The following is a 15,206-nucleotide window of genomic DNA, read 5'->3' on the forward strand; positions in this document are numbered from 1 at the left end:
TAAGCCACATGCTTGAGTGGCCTTCTTATCTCTCATGACAGCTCACGTCATTCATAACACACACATGAGCAAGTACACAGAGCCCTAAAGAGACACACACCTCTCAGGGTTTAACAGACAGTATTTTAATGCCTCATTACTTCCATTTACGATGTTGTTTTTCTATAAACTTAGAAGAAATTTTAGTCATGTACCAATAAGAATGTCAATGTGTAACTATGTGGACAGACCTGAAAGACATTCACTAAATGCTAAATTTAAAAAGGAGTCATTTTAAGCAAAGACATTTAAATTGTTTTATTTTTATGTTTTAATAATTATTAAATTAAATAGTTGATTTGCTAACAAAACCTGCATTATACACAAGATTAATTAATTTCAAGAGTAAACTAACATTGATAATAAAAAAAAAAACACACACACACAGCAGTCCCTGCATAGTTTAGTAGTTTTTAAATACCAGTTTTCAAATTTGAACCATACACAAAGACAAAAAAAAAAATCTGACAGGATCAGAGCACAACTGCAAAAATAATTATAAAAAAGGCTAGTAAAATGTAATTTTTAAACCTGTTAAAACATCTGCCTTTAACCATTGCAAATCTGAAAAAGAAGGACTTCCTGAGCAGCATTAACGAAGTCAAGAAAATTCAGGACAGGGCTCACGCGAGTGGGGGCGAGACGCCGGCACTGAAGTCAGGGCCCTTCTTTTGACACTAATGATTGACTTTTCCCCTCCTGTGAAATGCGACTGACGTCATCATAGCTGAAGCTCAAAACAGGGGGGTGGGGGGAGGGGGGCCGCTGGAACGACTACATTTTATTAGCATTACATTTTCAGTCAAAACTTTTAATAGAAAAGGAAATGTTTGGAATATTTAGGTCAGTTGTTCCAGGAGTTCAGGTTTCTGCACTGTAGTGAGTAACAGCGGTTCAGAGTTGTGCTCTTTCAGTGGGGTTCGCTCTCAGCAGCTAAACACACAGACCTTCCTCTGTAGCCACCACTGACGTCAGCAGTCACCTAGCAACAGCCTTTTGGTGTAAAAGCAGCAGTGCTGACACTGTTTTCAAATAAGACAGAAACAGAGTGAGAAACGGAGAGAGAGAGAGAGAGAGAGAGAGAGAGAGAGAGACAGATGGTCAAAGTAAGAAAGAAAGAGACAAAAAGGAGGAAAAAGAAGAGCAGCGACGCTTTTAAGATACTTGTGTTTCAATGGCATAATGTATTACCACAGTAATTTAATACTTCCTCAAAATCACACATATATGGAGCTTTATATTTTTTTTTTAAAAATCCAGAATTAAGTATTCAACCTGGGAATTACAGTATTTGTAAAATATATATATATATATACACATTTTTAGAGAATTGTGTATTTATTACAGTTTTTGGTAATAAAGCTCTCAAATTTTAATTGTCAAGTGTAACTCAAGTAATACAAAAAAAATAAAAAATAAACCAATACAATCTGGCATGCCTTTTATTCTCATGTCATGGAAATCAAAGAGCCAAAGCCAAGTTACAATCAGGATCTTTACGTAAATTGGACACAGGCTTCCCGAGCTCAGTAACTCACCCATGAACTCTACATTCGACCCACAATTCCCTCCTCCCTGTCAGACCTGACCATGTGTTCGCCCCCACTACAGCCGGCCAAGCGAACAAACAGCTTTTTCAAATGCTGGACACATGCAAGGATCAACAAGCTCCTTGTGGACTTTAGAGCTACTAGGCCACCTTAAATGTTTGAGTGTCTGGGAACCTTATGGTGCAATAAACCTTTCCCGATAAGCCATGCAGAAAATCCCTGGGCCTACTTAAAACCAATGAGATGTGCTGAGAGTGTGGCTAATATAAAGAAGGAAGGTGTGCCAGACGTCCCCTGTTCTGGGTCTCCAAGGACGCTTTTGACCCCGTCCGCATAGGGAAGGTGTGAACCGTCACTCCAACACATCCAGGAAAAGCCACTTATCTCTCTACTGTTTCTATTAATGTCCACAAAACATTGAGACACAAAGCACTGCATGGATACGGTGAGCGAGAGCACACACACACACACACACGGCTGTGGAGAGAGAGTGAGAAAGGCCAGATAAGAAGCTGGGGAAATGAGGAACAGCCAGAGTACAACTTGACAAGAGTTTGGCTCGGACGGCTTGTCCTCAAATATCCCTCGTGTGCTAAATTAATACGATTTATCAATGTTAATCATGTCAATCACATTTAATGTATTAAAGAAACCACTGGTGAACTTGTCTGAAAAAATACAGCAACTGGATGAGACATCAAGACAAATTAATAGAAATGATGCACACGTAGTCAAGGCGGTAAAAATAAAAATAAAATAATGAAAAAAGAAAAAACTACTGCAGAAAAGAAAAGAAATTGTAGTATAAAAAAAAGAATCAAATGAAAAATAAAAAGTAACACACCGTGTTAGTAAACCTGACTAACAGCAACACTTCAGCGATTTAAGCAGCCGCTGCTCAGCTCGGCTCCGCCAGCATGAAAAACTAAAGAGCTGCAAGCTAATTGCTGGTGATCATGACGCAAACGGTTTCCAAGGTAACCGAGTTTTGGAGTAGCCGCTCCAGCATTTCCTCATCTGTTTGCACTCACACCAGCAGGCTGACAATGCACTCGCTGCATCCTGTTTCAGTCTGCAGACAGAAACACAGCCGATCTCTGTTAACCCCTTCCTCTTTAACCTGGAGGACTGCTGCGCGCTACACTAATTACTCATGCCACAGGTGTTGCTAGGATCGAGTCGGGTGCGAGTCTGGGAAGAGAAAAAAAATAAGAGGGGTTTTCGGGAAGTAACCGAGAGGAACAGCTGGTTTTATATTACAGTTCTTTGTGTCTGCCTTAAAATGCAACAGACAACTTACGAGCTGAGAGAGATGCAACTGAAAGCATCAAGCGCTGAAATATTCCAGCTTGGCACGGTTCCTGGCACAACAGGACACATTTATCTACTGCTCCCCTCATAAAGAGCACATTTCACATTAAAACCAAACACATTATTAGATAATCTAACACCAATACATCGTGAATGCACTGTTAATCTAGCTGAGACAAAATCGAGAGCACATTTTGTTAAAATTATCAGTACATTATTGTTTGGACTAAAAATTCAATAGAATAAAAAAAAAAAAAAAACATAAATCGGGGAAGTTACTTATTTATGTCAATTTCATAACAATAATAATAGTAGTAATATGATTATTATTTAATAAGAGTTTATGGCTTAAAGTTCATTCCTCACTGTTATCTATCCTCTGCTCCTCAATTTAAATTTGTGCATTTCCACATTTCAAGATGATCTCCTTCTTTCCAACATATACACACACACTCAAACCAGTCCATTCAGAGAATGAGACCAAAAGCTCACTCGCACTCCAATAATGGAAATAGATCACAGCGCTTCATCTCACACATAATAGGGCCAAGCCTCCCCATTCTCTTTTCACTGGTTTTAAAAGGCATTCTCAGAGATTCACACCCTGTTTCACATCACTTCACCTTTTTTCAATTATGACTACGAACTACATTTTTGAAACGCATTGATGTCATTGTTTTTCAAGCTGTTATTCTCATTTAAAAAGAGATATTAATTTTGAAACTATCAGACCTCTACGAGAAAACACACACACACACACAGACATACAGCAGCTTGTCATGTCTCCGAGCGCTGGGTATGGACAGAGTGTTCTCTGCTCTGATCATGCCGTTGAGGAGGCAGTCAGTAAATTGTACATGGCAATAAGTAAAACTTGGCCTTTTTTTTCTGTAGACATACTCTCATACGTCACCACTTAGTGACGTCAATGTTATATCATTCCACATGGCATTAGAGCAGGAGAACGTGACAGCTGAGAGGAGCTCCACCGCCTCACACACACACGCACCTTTTCTCTCTCGCTCGCTCTCTTTGCTTTATATTTAAGGGTTGTTTAGAGGCATTGCTTGCCACTATACGACTACAATTACAACTGTGCATATGTCTGGGGATGAATTTTAATTACAATATTAAAAACAATTAAAGTTATTTTAAAGTAAGTTCATTACTAAATTAAATCATTTGTCTCTTGCACTCAGTACTTACTAAAGGGATACAAGACGAAAATAAAAAATACCAATCATTTAATTGTATCATTTGACATAATTTGACAATTTGAAAAAGACAATACTGCTGACTTTATTTACAACAACGGCACGCTGTGTGTGTGTGACAGCCTTTGTCTCTTACTATTTTAAGTCCTCTGTATTATTATATTAACGCACAGTAACAGCTGATGTTTCAAAAGTCTCAATGAGACGTTAAGACTGTGGCACAACATTGTTGCACACACCATGGCTAAAGGCCATGTAATACCACACAGGCTTTATTCCGTAAATACACACACACACTTCATGTTGAGTGACTGCAAATTCTCGTGCTTAATCCAAAATAAAATTTAGAGAGAACATTTCAATATATTAAACTTAACTAATGGGTGCAGCATCAACTTTGCCAAAGCAAGGTAGAGAAACATTAAAATAAGATTTGCGCGTAACACGGCCTTTATATCTAATGAAAAGATGCACTTATGCGATTGATTGTTTTTTGTTTTTTTTTGTTTTTTTGTCGCTTACATAAACCGATGTTCGGTGGATGATGTTTTACTGTGAATCTCCACACGCACTTTCACCTCACTGACACTTCATCTGTGGTAAAATGTGAATCCCACTCATCGAGTCAAATGAATTATGAATTGTCAGTGTCACTGTTCTTCCATAAATACATAATATGGAGCGCTTTCCAAATGTGCCACATCACATGCATTGCTGGGGATTCCCGGCCCAGGACATCTCCCACGTTCAGGCATCTCATTCGCAAAAGTGATCTATTCATTTTCAACTAAGGGAAATTATTGTGAGCACACATGGCCTCTCTCTGGTATTTGCATTCACACACACACAATCACGGGCCATTAACATGTCGTCAGTTCATTCAAATCATTACAATGATTCCCCCGACAAACCATTTTCACACACATACATACACCTATATATATATATATGTATACACAAACAATAGGAAACTATAAATAATTTTCACACAAATAAGTGATTTAAATGTGCAATTTTGAAGTAAAAAATGATTTCCTTAAAAAACTCCAATACTCTTTGTTGTATTTTCAAGCAATTTCTTGCAGTGTATATAACTAAAGTCTTAGAATATAAATTCTTAGTTCAATGAAGAACGGTATTCCCTAAGAAAACAATGCTTTGTTTTGGTCAGATTTATTTTATTCATACCACTGCAATGATATGAATATAAAATACTCGCTGTGAAATTCCCATAAATTTCCAATTTCAATAAAACAACAGCGTGACCAAGAGCAGCGGTTTCTCAGCAGAGTGCACTATAATGGAAACACTGTCACAATCAGCAGTAAGCTGTTAAACAAACTGTTTTTCATCAAATAAACATTGGTCAGTTTGTAAGATGCAGGCCCCTGTGACAGCATTTTAACCTTTTGTGACTTGAGCATTACTTATGTATGTCTAAACCATCTGGGCCCTCACTTACTGTTGACGTGTTGAAAAAGATTAGCCGAAACCTTACCTAAACACAATATATTAAACCTCCCAGAAGCTGGCAAAGCTGAAAATAGCTATGAGCCAAGTCGTGATTGTTCTCATTCTCTTTGCTTTCATGAGGTCACGAACATCACGAAATACCCAAAACTCTCTACAAACCCATATGGCCAAACACCCCAGAGACAAACAACAACTGCCAACTTCACAGCTTCCATATCAACATGAGCCACTAATAGTAAATGACCAAGCTCCATTTCAATAATTCTGATAGCACCACAAAACTAAATGACACGTGTATTTTCTAAAGGAAATTTTTTTTGTTTATAACTGATATTTTATAATAATTACATATTTTATGTGATCAACTGTCATCAATTATGGCACAGCATATAAATAAATATATATTTTTTTTTTTACTTTAATACTGCAGTACCCTTTTTAAACAGCAAAGGTCAGCGCTGTTCATCAGTTTATATAGAATTTTTTCCATCATACACAATTACACTATTATTATTAGTAAGGCTGTAAAAGCGATTAATAGCTTGTAAAAAGTGGTGCGCATTTTACTTTCACTTTCAAATAGCTGCAATTCAGAGTAATGCAATTGTTCGTTTTTAGTTTGTTTTAATTTTCCTCTTTTCCTAACTTTTAAATAGCTTAAAAACACCGTGGGCATTTTACTGTCACTTCGAATTAGTGGCAGTTCGACATCAATTGCTTGAATGCAACAAAAAAAAATACAATGTCAAACTCACTTTAGCCTATATATAAAACATAGAACTTTTATTAACAAAACAAATAAAAACACCTTGCTATAGGACGGGCTATGCCTAATATAAAATAACAAATAACTAAGCTACATAAATAGGTATGCAAAACTGGAAATATGTAAACATATAATATATAACCAAATAAATAAGAGCTCAACAGCTCTCCTCACTCTCCTCACTGGATAAATGAAACCTGATCTGTGATCTGTACATTCAGCAGCCATGTTCAGTTTTTAATTGTAGTGTCTGTTCTTTATACTAAATGATGTTTATTACTATAAAAAATCTAAACAACAGTGTGGGTCGCTGCCGCGGTGGGCAAGTGACATAACCGGTTTTGCGGCTTAACAACGGTATCACCGTCAGCACTGTCTATCGCGGCAAGCCTAACACACACATACATACATATATATATACACACATACATATACATACATATATATATATACACACATACATATACATATATATATATATATATATATATATATATATATATATATATATATATAAAACATACTTTTATATAAGAAGCTATTAATTGCAATTAATCAATTTTACAGTCCTAACACACAGTTTACGCCACTGACTTGTAAACTGGATTGGCTCTGTCAACTACTATACAGTCTGATACGCAATGATAATAATGACAATCATTTTATTAAATGCAAAAAATGTATAACAAATGCCACAAAAAGCACCATTACTCAGCTGGTTAAGACAGTTTTGCCTTATAGTAAGGAAATCAGCCAGTACATTTACTACACTTTGTCATCATAACTAAATAAACCCTGCTAGTTTGATTAGGACTCTGAAGCAGAGGAGGGTCTCGTAACACACCTTATTAAATAAGGTAAATTACTGGGGAAGTCGTGGCCTAGTGGTTAAAAGAGTTTGACTCCTAACCCTATGGTTGTTGGTTCGAATCTTGGGCTGGCAATACCACGACTTAGGTGCCCTTAAGCAAGGCACTGAACCCAAAACTGCTCCCCGGCCACCACAGCATAAATGGCTGCCCACTGGTCTGGGTGTGTGTTCACGGTTTGTGTGTTAACTGCTGTGTGTGTGCACTTTGGATGGGTTAAATGCAGAGCACAAATTCTGAGTATGGGTCACAATACTTGGCTGAATGTCACTTTTTAGATTATCTTGCATTAACATTCAGCCTAACTAAATGACAATACCATATAGCAGTGGTTTTCAACCTGTGGTCCGCGGCCCACTAGGTATTGCAGGTGGGCCGCCAATTATTTTCTGTTCATTTCCAGTCCATTCTAGGGCTGTGCGATTAAAAGAAAACGTCCTAAAATCACGATTTGAGCGTGCGCGTATGCCTAACTCCAGGTTCACACACTGTCTGTGATGCGCCTTTTTTCTGAGCCAATGTTGACGGATCAGAGCGTTCTCACTGCGGTAAAAGGCTAGAAATAAAAACGTGCGAAAATAATTCATGTCTAACACATGAGCATAGAGTGAATTTGTTAGTGAACAGGATGCAGTTAAAGTGAGAGGAGACACGTTTTAAGTGTGCACACTCTCTCCTCGCAAAGCAGCGTGTAGCCTATCTGAGCAAGCACGACCGGTTTTGTGACAGAGCAAAGGAAATCTACTGCCAACAGAGGGATTCGCACTCATGCATTATTTTAATATGCTTTCGCGTTATATTTTTGCGCTCTCACTGCTGGCCGCATACACATACTGTATACACACTGCAAACACCTGAGGCACCGCTACAATTAATGAGCTCTATGAACAATGCATGGCAAAAAAGAAAAAAAAGTCCCTGTATACAGGATTTTTTTTTTTTTGCCACAAGTCTATACATTTTTTTACATCTTCACTATAGTGATAATTTTGACTTATGTCTGTTCTAGAGATGTTACAACTTTTTGATAAAGCTCTGATTGGTTTTCTTTTGGAAATATGTTTCAAATTAATCCTGAATGCATTTATGACTGTAAAAGCACAATTGCAAAATTGATTAAAAAAAAATCGCGATAGTTTTTTTTTTTTTTTTTTTGTCCATATCGCACAGCCCTAGTTTATTCAATAAATATAGTTTAAAATCTAGCTTCTGAGTACTAAGTTATTAACCCAACAATAGCGGGGTCAGTTAATTTTTTTGAAGTGGGCCGCGCAAACATATGTGTTTGGTTGTGTGGGCCGCGAGTTGAAAAAGGTTGGGAACCACTGCCATATAGCAAAAACATCACATTTGAAGGGCTAAATAATTCCTTTATGTATCTTTTTGGGACTAGCATGTATTTTTGTTAGAGAATATTTATAATGAAAATATAAGATTTAGTAGTTTGTGATAGTGCTTTGAGACACTACATGCCATGTCTAGCTTGAGTTGACATGAAAAACAAGAGTCCATAAAGTGACAAAACATGAAAGCAACACCCATATATTACCACAGGCAAAAGTGAAATATCCAGCTTAGCTGCTCTGTGCCACAGCTGACCAATAACTGACCACACCAATGACACTCATGATGGATTTTGCTTGATGTTGATCTACGCATGCACATATTAATTCAAGGCTGCAGGCATTATGGTTGTTATGAACTGTATTGCGACATGTACGTAAACTGACCAGCTTACAATGCGATTAAAGTGTAAACTGATTATATGACACAATTGGTTGGTCATGTTGGATTTCTCTTTGCAATTCTTTCTCAATTTTCTTCAATTGCTCAGCTTTTCTTTTACCGGGTCCTTTATCAGTACAGTATAACTAAGATGTCCGACAACATAGAGAAGACTCCATGGAATGATCCTAAAAAAATGGCCAGTGTCTTTTATCTCTATTCAATGCATCCACTGTTTACCCTTAATGACAAACAAATTCGAATGATCACTTTCAATAAACAATACATATTAAATCATCAGTTTAAAATGTTAAAAACAAAAACATGCACACTTATTTTCATTCTGTCTGCAACTTTTCAAACTTCTTCACAGTTTAGTACTGCCTTGAATTTCTAGCTACCTTAGGTGATAAAAGAAACGTTTCTTGACTAAAAGTCTAAATATGCATCAACAGGGGGATGTTTTATACATATTTATTTTTTCTGGATTTTGGAAATAGAATTTTAAATAGAAATGTATTATGCAATATATCCTGATTAAGCAGTACTTTTTGGCCTTAAAGGGTTAGTTCGCCCAAAAATGAAAATTATGTCATTAATAACTCACCCTTATGCTGTTCCAAACATGTAAGGCCTCCTTTTATCTTCGGAACACAGTTTAAGATATTTTAGATTTAGTCCGAGAGTTCTCAGTCCCTCCATTGAAGCTGTGTGTACGGTATACTGTCCATGTCCAGAAAGGTAATAAAAACATCATCAAAGTAGTCCATGTGACATCAGAGGGTTCGTTGGATTTTTTTGAAGCATCGAAAATACATTTTGGTCCAAAAATAGCAAAAACGACGACTTTATTCAGCATTGTCTTCTCTTCCGTGTCTGTGTAAGAGAGAGTTCAAATCAAAGCAGCTGGATTTCCGGTTCGCGAACGAATCATTCAGTGAACTCGTGAACGAGTCAGTCTATTGTTCATTATCTGGCTCGGCTCGGTGTTCATCACAGCAGTTCAGTCAATGTACTGTTTTGAGTACTTGAATTACTCCGGGATATTGGTTTGTTTGAACTCAGAGGGAGTGTCAGCCACGTTTAAAAAGTAAACAGCTTAAGTCATTTGTGGATTAATGCGTATTAGAGATGCGAACCGTTTAAAACGATTCAGTTCGATTTGGTGAACTGAATGATTCGTTCGCGAACCGGAAATCCAGCTGCTTTGATTTGAACTCTCTCTCACACAGACACGGACGGGAAGACAATGCTGAATAAAGTTGTCGTTTTTGCTATTTTTGGACCAAAATGTATTTTCGATGCTTCAAAAAAATTTCCAACGGACCCTCTGATGTCACATGGACTACTTTGATGATGTTTTTCTTACCTTTCTGGACATGGACAGTATACCGTACACACAGCTTCAATGGAGGGACTGAGAGCTCTCGGACTAAATCTAAAATATCTTAAACTGTGTTCGGAAGATAAAAGGAGGCCTTACATGTTTGGAACAGCTTAAGGGTGAGTTCTTAATGACATAATTTTCATTTTGGGGCGAACTAACCCTTTAAGAAAAAACGATTCTTTCCAACCTGTGATCCAATAAAACAACCACAACTTCACCTTATCTGCAAATAACTGCTTCTTTTTGTGTGTGTGTGTGTATATATATATATATTGTGTGAGAGAGAGTGTGTGTTATGGTCATAACTCGATGGCTAAATTTCATTCCAACTCTAAAATATATAATTATGGATAAAAAAACAAATTCCACCTATTTGCAATACTTTTAGCTCAACTTCTATGTAAGAAAAAAAACACACACAAAAAGGAACAAGACATTGTTCACTGCTCGGCCCCTAGCATCTCTACAATATAAACACTGCTCCATGTGCTCTGTTAAAGGTGACTGGGCTTTGTTATGATTATCAACTGATTTAAAGATCCAAGCCACATAAACATCTCAAACGGCCTGGCTACCTCATATAGTGGTCTTAAAAGCGCCATAATCCTGCCATCAGTTCTAAACACAGCTCAGGCTGTGACGAACATTGGGCTGAAAGTGCAATGAATCACAGGTGGCTTGAAAAGAGGACTGGAGCTGTTTCTCACTGTGTGCAAGTGAAAACATCATAAGGCCATACGTGAGACATAGCACTGACCGCAACAACATGCAAAACAAAAATACTGGCGCACACATTAAGACCCTCTCATGGGAGACAAACTACATAGCGCCAGTACTAACATAAAATAATATATAAATAAAGTACATTATTTTCACACAGCAATGAGTTTATCAGCAGAACAAAAATAGGCTAAACCTATGTTTACTTCAGATTGCCCATGACGTTTTCACAACTGATAATGACTGATAATAACCTTACACTCTCAAACTTTCAAGGTCTATACAAGGAGAATGTGAAAAAAGCATATAAAAACTTTTTTAATATATATATGCAGATAAAAACAGATCCAATACATATAATCTAATATATAAATCAGCTCATTTTGTAGTGTACACAAAAATATTATTTTAGGCAGATCAACTTCACTCAGCGTATGTTACATGAGCTCGTGTAAATTTTTACTAGAAGTTGCAACTTAACAAAATATATTATTATTATTTATAATAATATAATAGTTAAATTAGAGAATACTAATACTAATATAATGCAATCCTTAAAATTAAGCCCAAACAGCACTTTGGGAGACAAACAAAATTGTTCATGATTTATCTAAACAGGATAGTGTGCGAAAGGTAATAAACACGTAACTATCAAAAACAGTCAGATAGCATCAGAATGAGAGACTTGTGTCTCTTATGTCATATCATGACTAAAACTGAGAAAAAGTTGCACAAAAACACCTACTGGAAATTCACTGTACAACAACTCTACTTCAATAAAAATAAAAATAAAAATGAGCACACACATAGACAACAGTGTTCAATATTCAACTTCAAAGTGAACTTCTCCAGCTCCCTTTTGATAAGATGAGGGCACACATTTGATTGCATAAAATTATACAGAGAAGGATGCATTTAAAAAAAATGCATTAATGGGATAAATATTTAATGGATCGATGATAAAAATGATTTGTTTTATGCATCATGCAAGCTCTCTTCACTTCAACGTCAAATGCAAAAGTCAAATTTAAAAATATTTGTCTCAATAAGCACCAACTGCCACAATACAAACTAGGACAAGATGGAGTTCATACATGGTGAAATTCCATTGACTTTCTTTCTAAATTGATATTTTGTTTCCAGGTGTCCTTACAGATCCCGTGTGAGGGAGAACTGAGGCTTCTGCTCAGTAAGAACAGGTGCTTGCAGGTCAAAATAACGTCTGAAAATGGTCATACTGAAACCTCAATTCATGAGCGTGACTGGAACAGTGCACTCATTCAAAGCACACTCAAATCACTTGAAGCACAAAGAAAATGGCCTTATGTGCACGCAAGTAGAGAAGGAACTAAACTCTTTATAATTAGTGTGAAAACATGCATAACTAATTCCAAATGTACATGCATAACTAATTCCAAAGCTGCCTTTATGTACGTGCAGAAACAAGTCAGGATGACTACATGAAAACCCAGCACTATGTGTCAGTATATTTACTTTGAAGCAAAGGTTTGATGACCTTGAATTTAGTGTTTAAACATGACCCTTTACCCTTGGCTGGGGCTGACTTTTTTGGGCAATATGGGCTTGACGTAAAAATAAATAAATAAATCAAACAACTGCAAGCACCATATCCTACTCAATGAACTAACAAAGTTTCCATATTTATACAACTTAAAGATAACAAACTGCATGTGTCTAAAAAAGTTAAATAAACAGTCTGCTGATTTTCCATTATCTCACACACACATAACATAAACCAAAAACTCTTGTTAAAACGTTTCACTTAACACTAGAACGCAAAAAGAAGAGCCAATCAAAGGAAAACATTTAAAACCTTATATACTCTATTTACGGCACAGACACTGGGACAAGCGCTGCTCCACTTTTCAAGTGTTTGAATCAATGATTAAAAGTGTAACTTCTGTTTCACTTCAGGACGAACACACCATTCTGAGCAGCATTATGAGAAGTGCTGTAAACTGGATAATGTCTTGTGGGTGAAAAGTAAATGTTTTCCTGTAGCACTGAGAAAAAGCAATAAGGAAATATTACTAAACAGACATTTCATTAAATATGTTTTTGTAACTTGTAAAAAAAAAAAAAAAAGGATCAAACATATTTTACAGGACACATCTTCATCTTTAAAATAAAACTGTTTCAGACTACTGGACCAGCAAAGGTGATATAACCCGAAACTTCACATAGGCCTAAATGCCATTTCGATCCATTTGAAACATCCTGAAATAGGCTCGGTGTTCGCTCTAAAATACCAAACAAAGTTAAACTGAAATGTTCAGCAAATAAATAAAAGTTCTCATGCCATCAGAGTGAAAGAATCAAACCTAAATAAATTTGGGAACTAGGCAACAGGTGACTGGCCCAACATCAGTGTATAATACTATCACATTAATGAAATATACTCTGTGGATGATTGCTGTATAAGGAATGTGATGCTGTGGTGTAGTGTGATGGGGTATCAGCAGTGGGTTTAGGATGGCTATGTACACTATGAAAATCAAGGGTGTTTTCACAGAAATGCCATAGAAGAACCATTTTTCGGTTCCCCAAAGAACCTTTCAGTGAAGCGTTCTTAAAAGAATAATTTTTCTTAATGTGAAGAAAATTTCAAACCTTTTTTCCACTATAAATACATATATGAAAAAACTTTGTTGAATTAAAAATAAAAAAAAGTTCCATGGATGTTAGCAGTTCTTGATGGAAGTATATATGCAAATAAAGAACCTTTATTTTGTTAGTGTGTGTGTGGCTTTTTGGAGTGTCAGGAGTGCGAGTGTGTGTGTCAGGAGTATGGTGATTTGTGATGAGTTTTAAAGTGCATTTCAGGAATGTGATGCCATGTATCAAGCGGTAACAGCCCCTACCTGTTCTCTGGATATACAGGGCAGAGAAGGTCTGCGGGGCATCTTACAACTGCCATAATAACTGCTGGACGTCTCTCCCAAAGAAACACAGCTGGACCTTCTCCTGGGTCTGATGACGGGAACTTTCTCCTCCGCGCTCGGAATCCGGCCGGCCGTCTCCCTCGGTGGGTAATAGTGATCGAAACAGAGCGCCAGCAGAGAGCCGGAGACCCCCGCCGTACACGCCAGCACCGGCCTGAGGGACGGAGACAGGCAGCCGAGGCTGGTGAAGGACAGCAGCCACACCAGGCTGGCGAAGACCAGGATCAGGACGCTGTGTTTGAGTTTGAGAGTGGGGATGAGAGTGAGCAGACCCACGCAGCCCAGCACAAACAGCAACCTGCCCATCATTTGCATCTGATGGTGCTCCTCTCCCCACTGCAACAAGCGCAAGACCATCAAATCCCCCAAGTAGCATGATGCTGGTAAGGACAAAAGCCAACATCTGCTGCTTTCCCTCTTCGTCCGCCTCAGGTATAGGGTGAGGAAGAAATACGCGCAGCCGATGCTGAATAAAGGACTGATGGACTGGGAGAAATCAAAGAGGAAAGTCCGCAGCTCCGAGACGCCGTGTTCACTCTGAAAGCTCCAAGAAATGAAGCAGGAGAGCGCCAGGACTGCCAGCGCTCCCACGTAGAGAGCCGAGCCGCGGAATAGTTTGGACTTGAGGATATCCTCATTGCAAAACCTACAAACGTTGAATAAAAAGCCCCTCGGATGGTCTTGTTTCAACGGAGTGACGCAGCTCTTCACATAGCCGTTCCTGAAGCTCTCCGCGCTGTTTGCATTGCCAACAACACCATCGTGCTGTCTGCTTTTACTGTGCAAAACCTCTCCTTCCTCCTGCACAGCCATGTTGTCCTCCTTCGGTGCGCTTTAAACTTTCATTGCTCCGAGATAAATCCTCCGCGTGTCAACATTTACTACATGACGGCAAACGCGCTCCATGGTCACTCAAACGTGCTCAGGCATTTTGGCCAGGAGGAAAAGAGGCTGAAATGTTGTTGTTTTTTAGCAGACTCGAGCTCTATGTCGCCGTCTAGGTGCGACAATTTGTAAAATGACTAGAGCGCGAGCAGCCAAACCGCGCCGCCTTCAATTTATATCTGTATCTTTCATTTCTAGTCATTTTTTCCTAGCCTTAATGCGATGCTAGAACAATGCTAAAGAATGTTAAAGTATTGGCTTTCTATATGTGGAAAATATATAACAATACTTAAACAGCATATGT

At 37.8% G+C, this 15,206-nt stretch overlaps 1 protein-coding gene across 1 annotated transcript in view; it reads right to left on the reverse strand.

Moving 5' to 3' along the window:
- Positions 1-15,206, reverse strand: part of LOC113049465 (cGMP-inhibited 3',5'-cyclic phosphodiesterase B-like) — a 50,513-nt gene extending 35,307 nt beyond the window's left edge. Inside the window, exon 1 of the mRNA XM_026211832.1 lies at positions 13,937-15,206. Coding sequence (XP_026067617.1) covers positions 13,937-14,830 — 894 coding nt within the window. The 5' untranslated portion in view covers positions 14,831-15,206. The remainder of the gene's footprint in view (positions 1-13,936) is intronic.

This window comes from Carassius auratus, chromosome 30 (genome assembly GCF_003368295.1).
Source record: "Carassius auratus strain Wakin chromosome 30, ASM336829v1, whole genome shotgun sequence".
In the NCBI taxonomy this organism is placed as follows: Eukaryota; Metazoa; Chordata; class Actinopteri; order Cypriniformes; family Cyprinidae; genus Carassius; species Carassius auratus.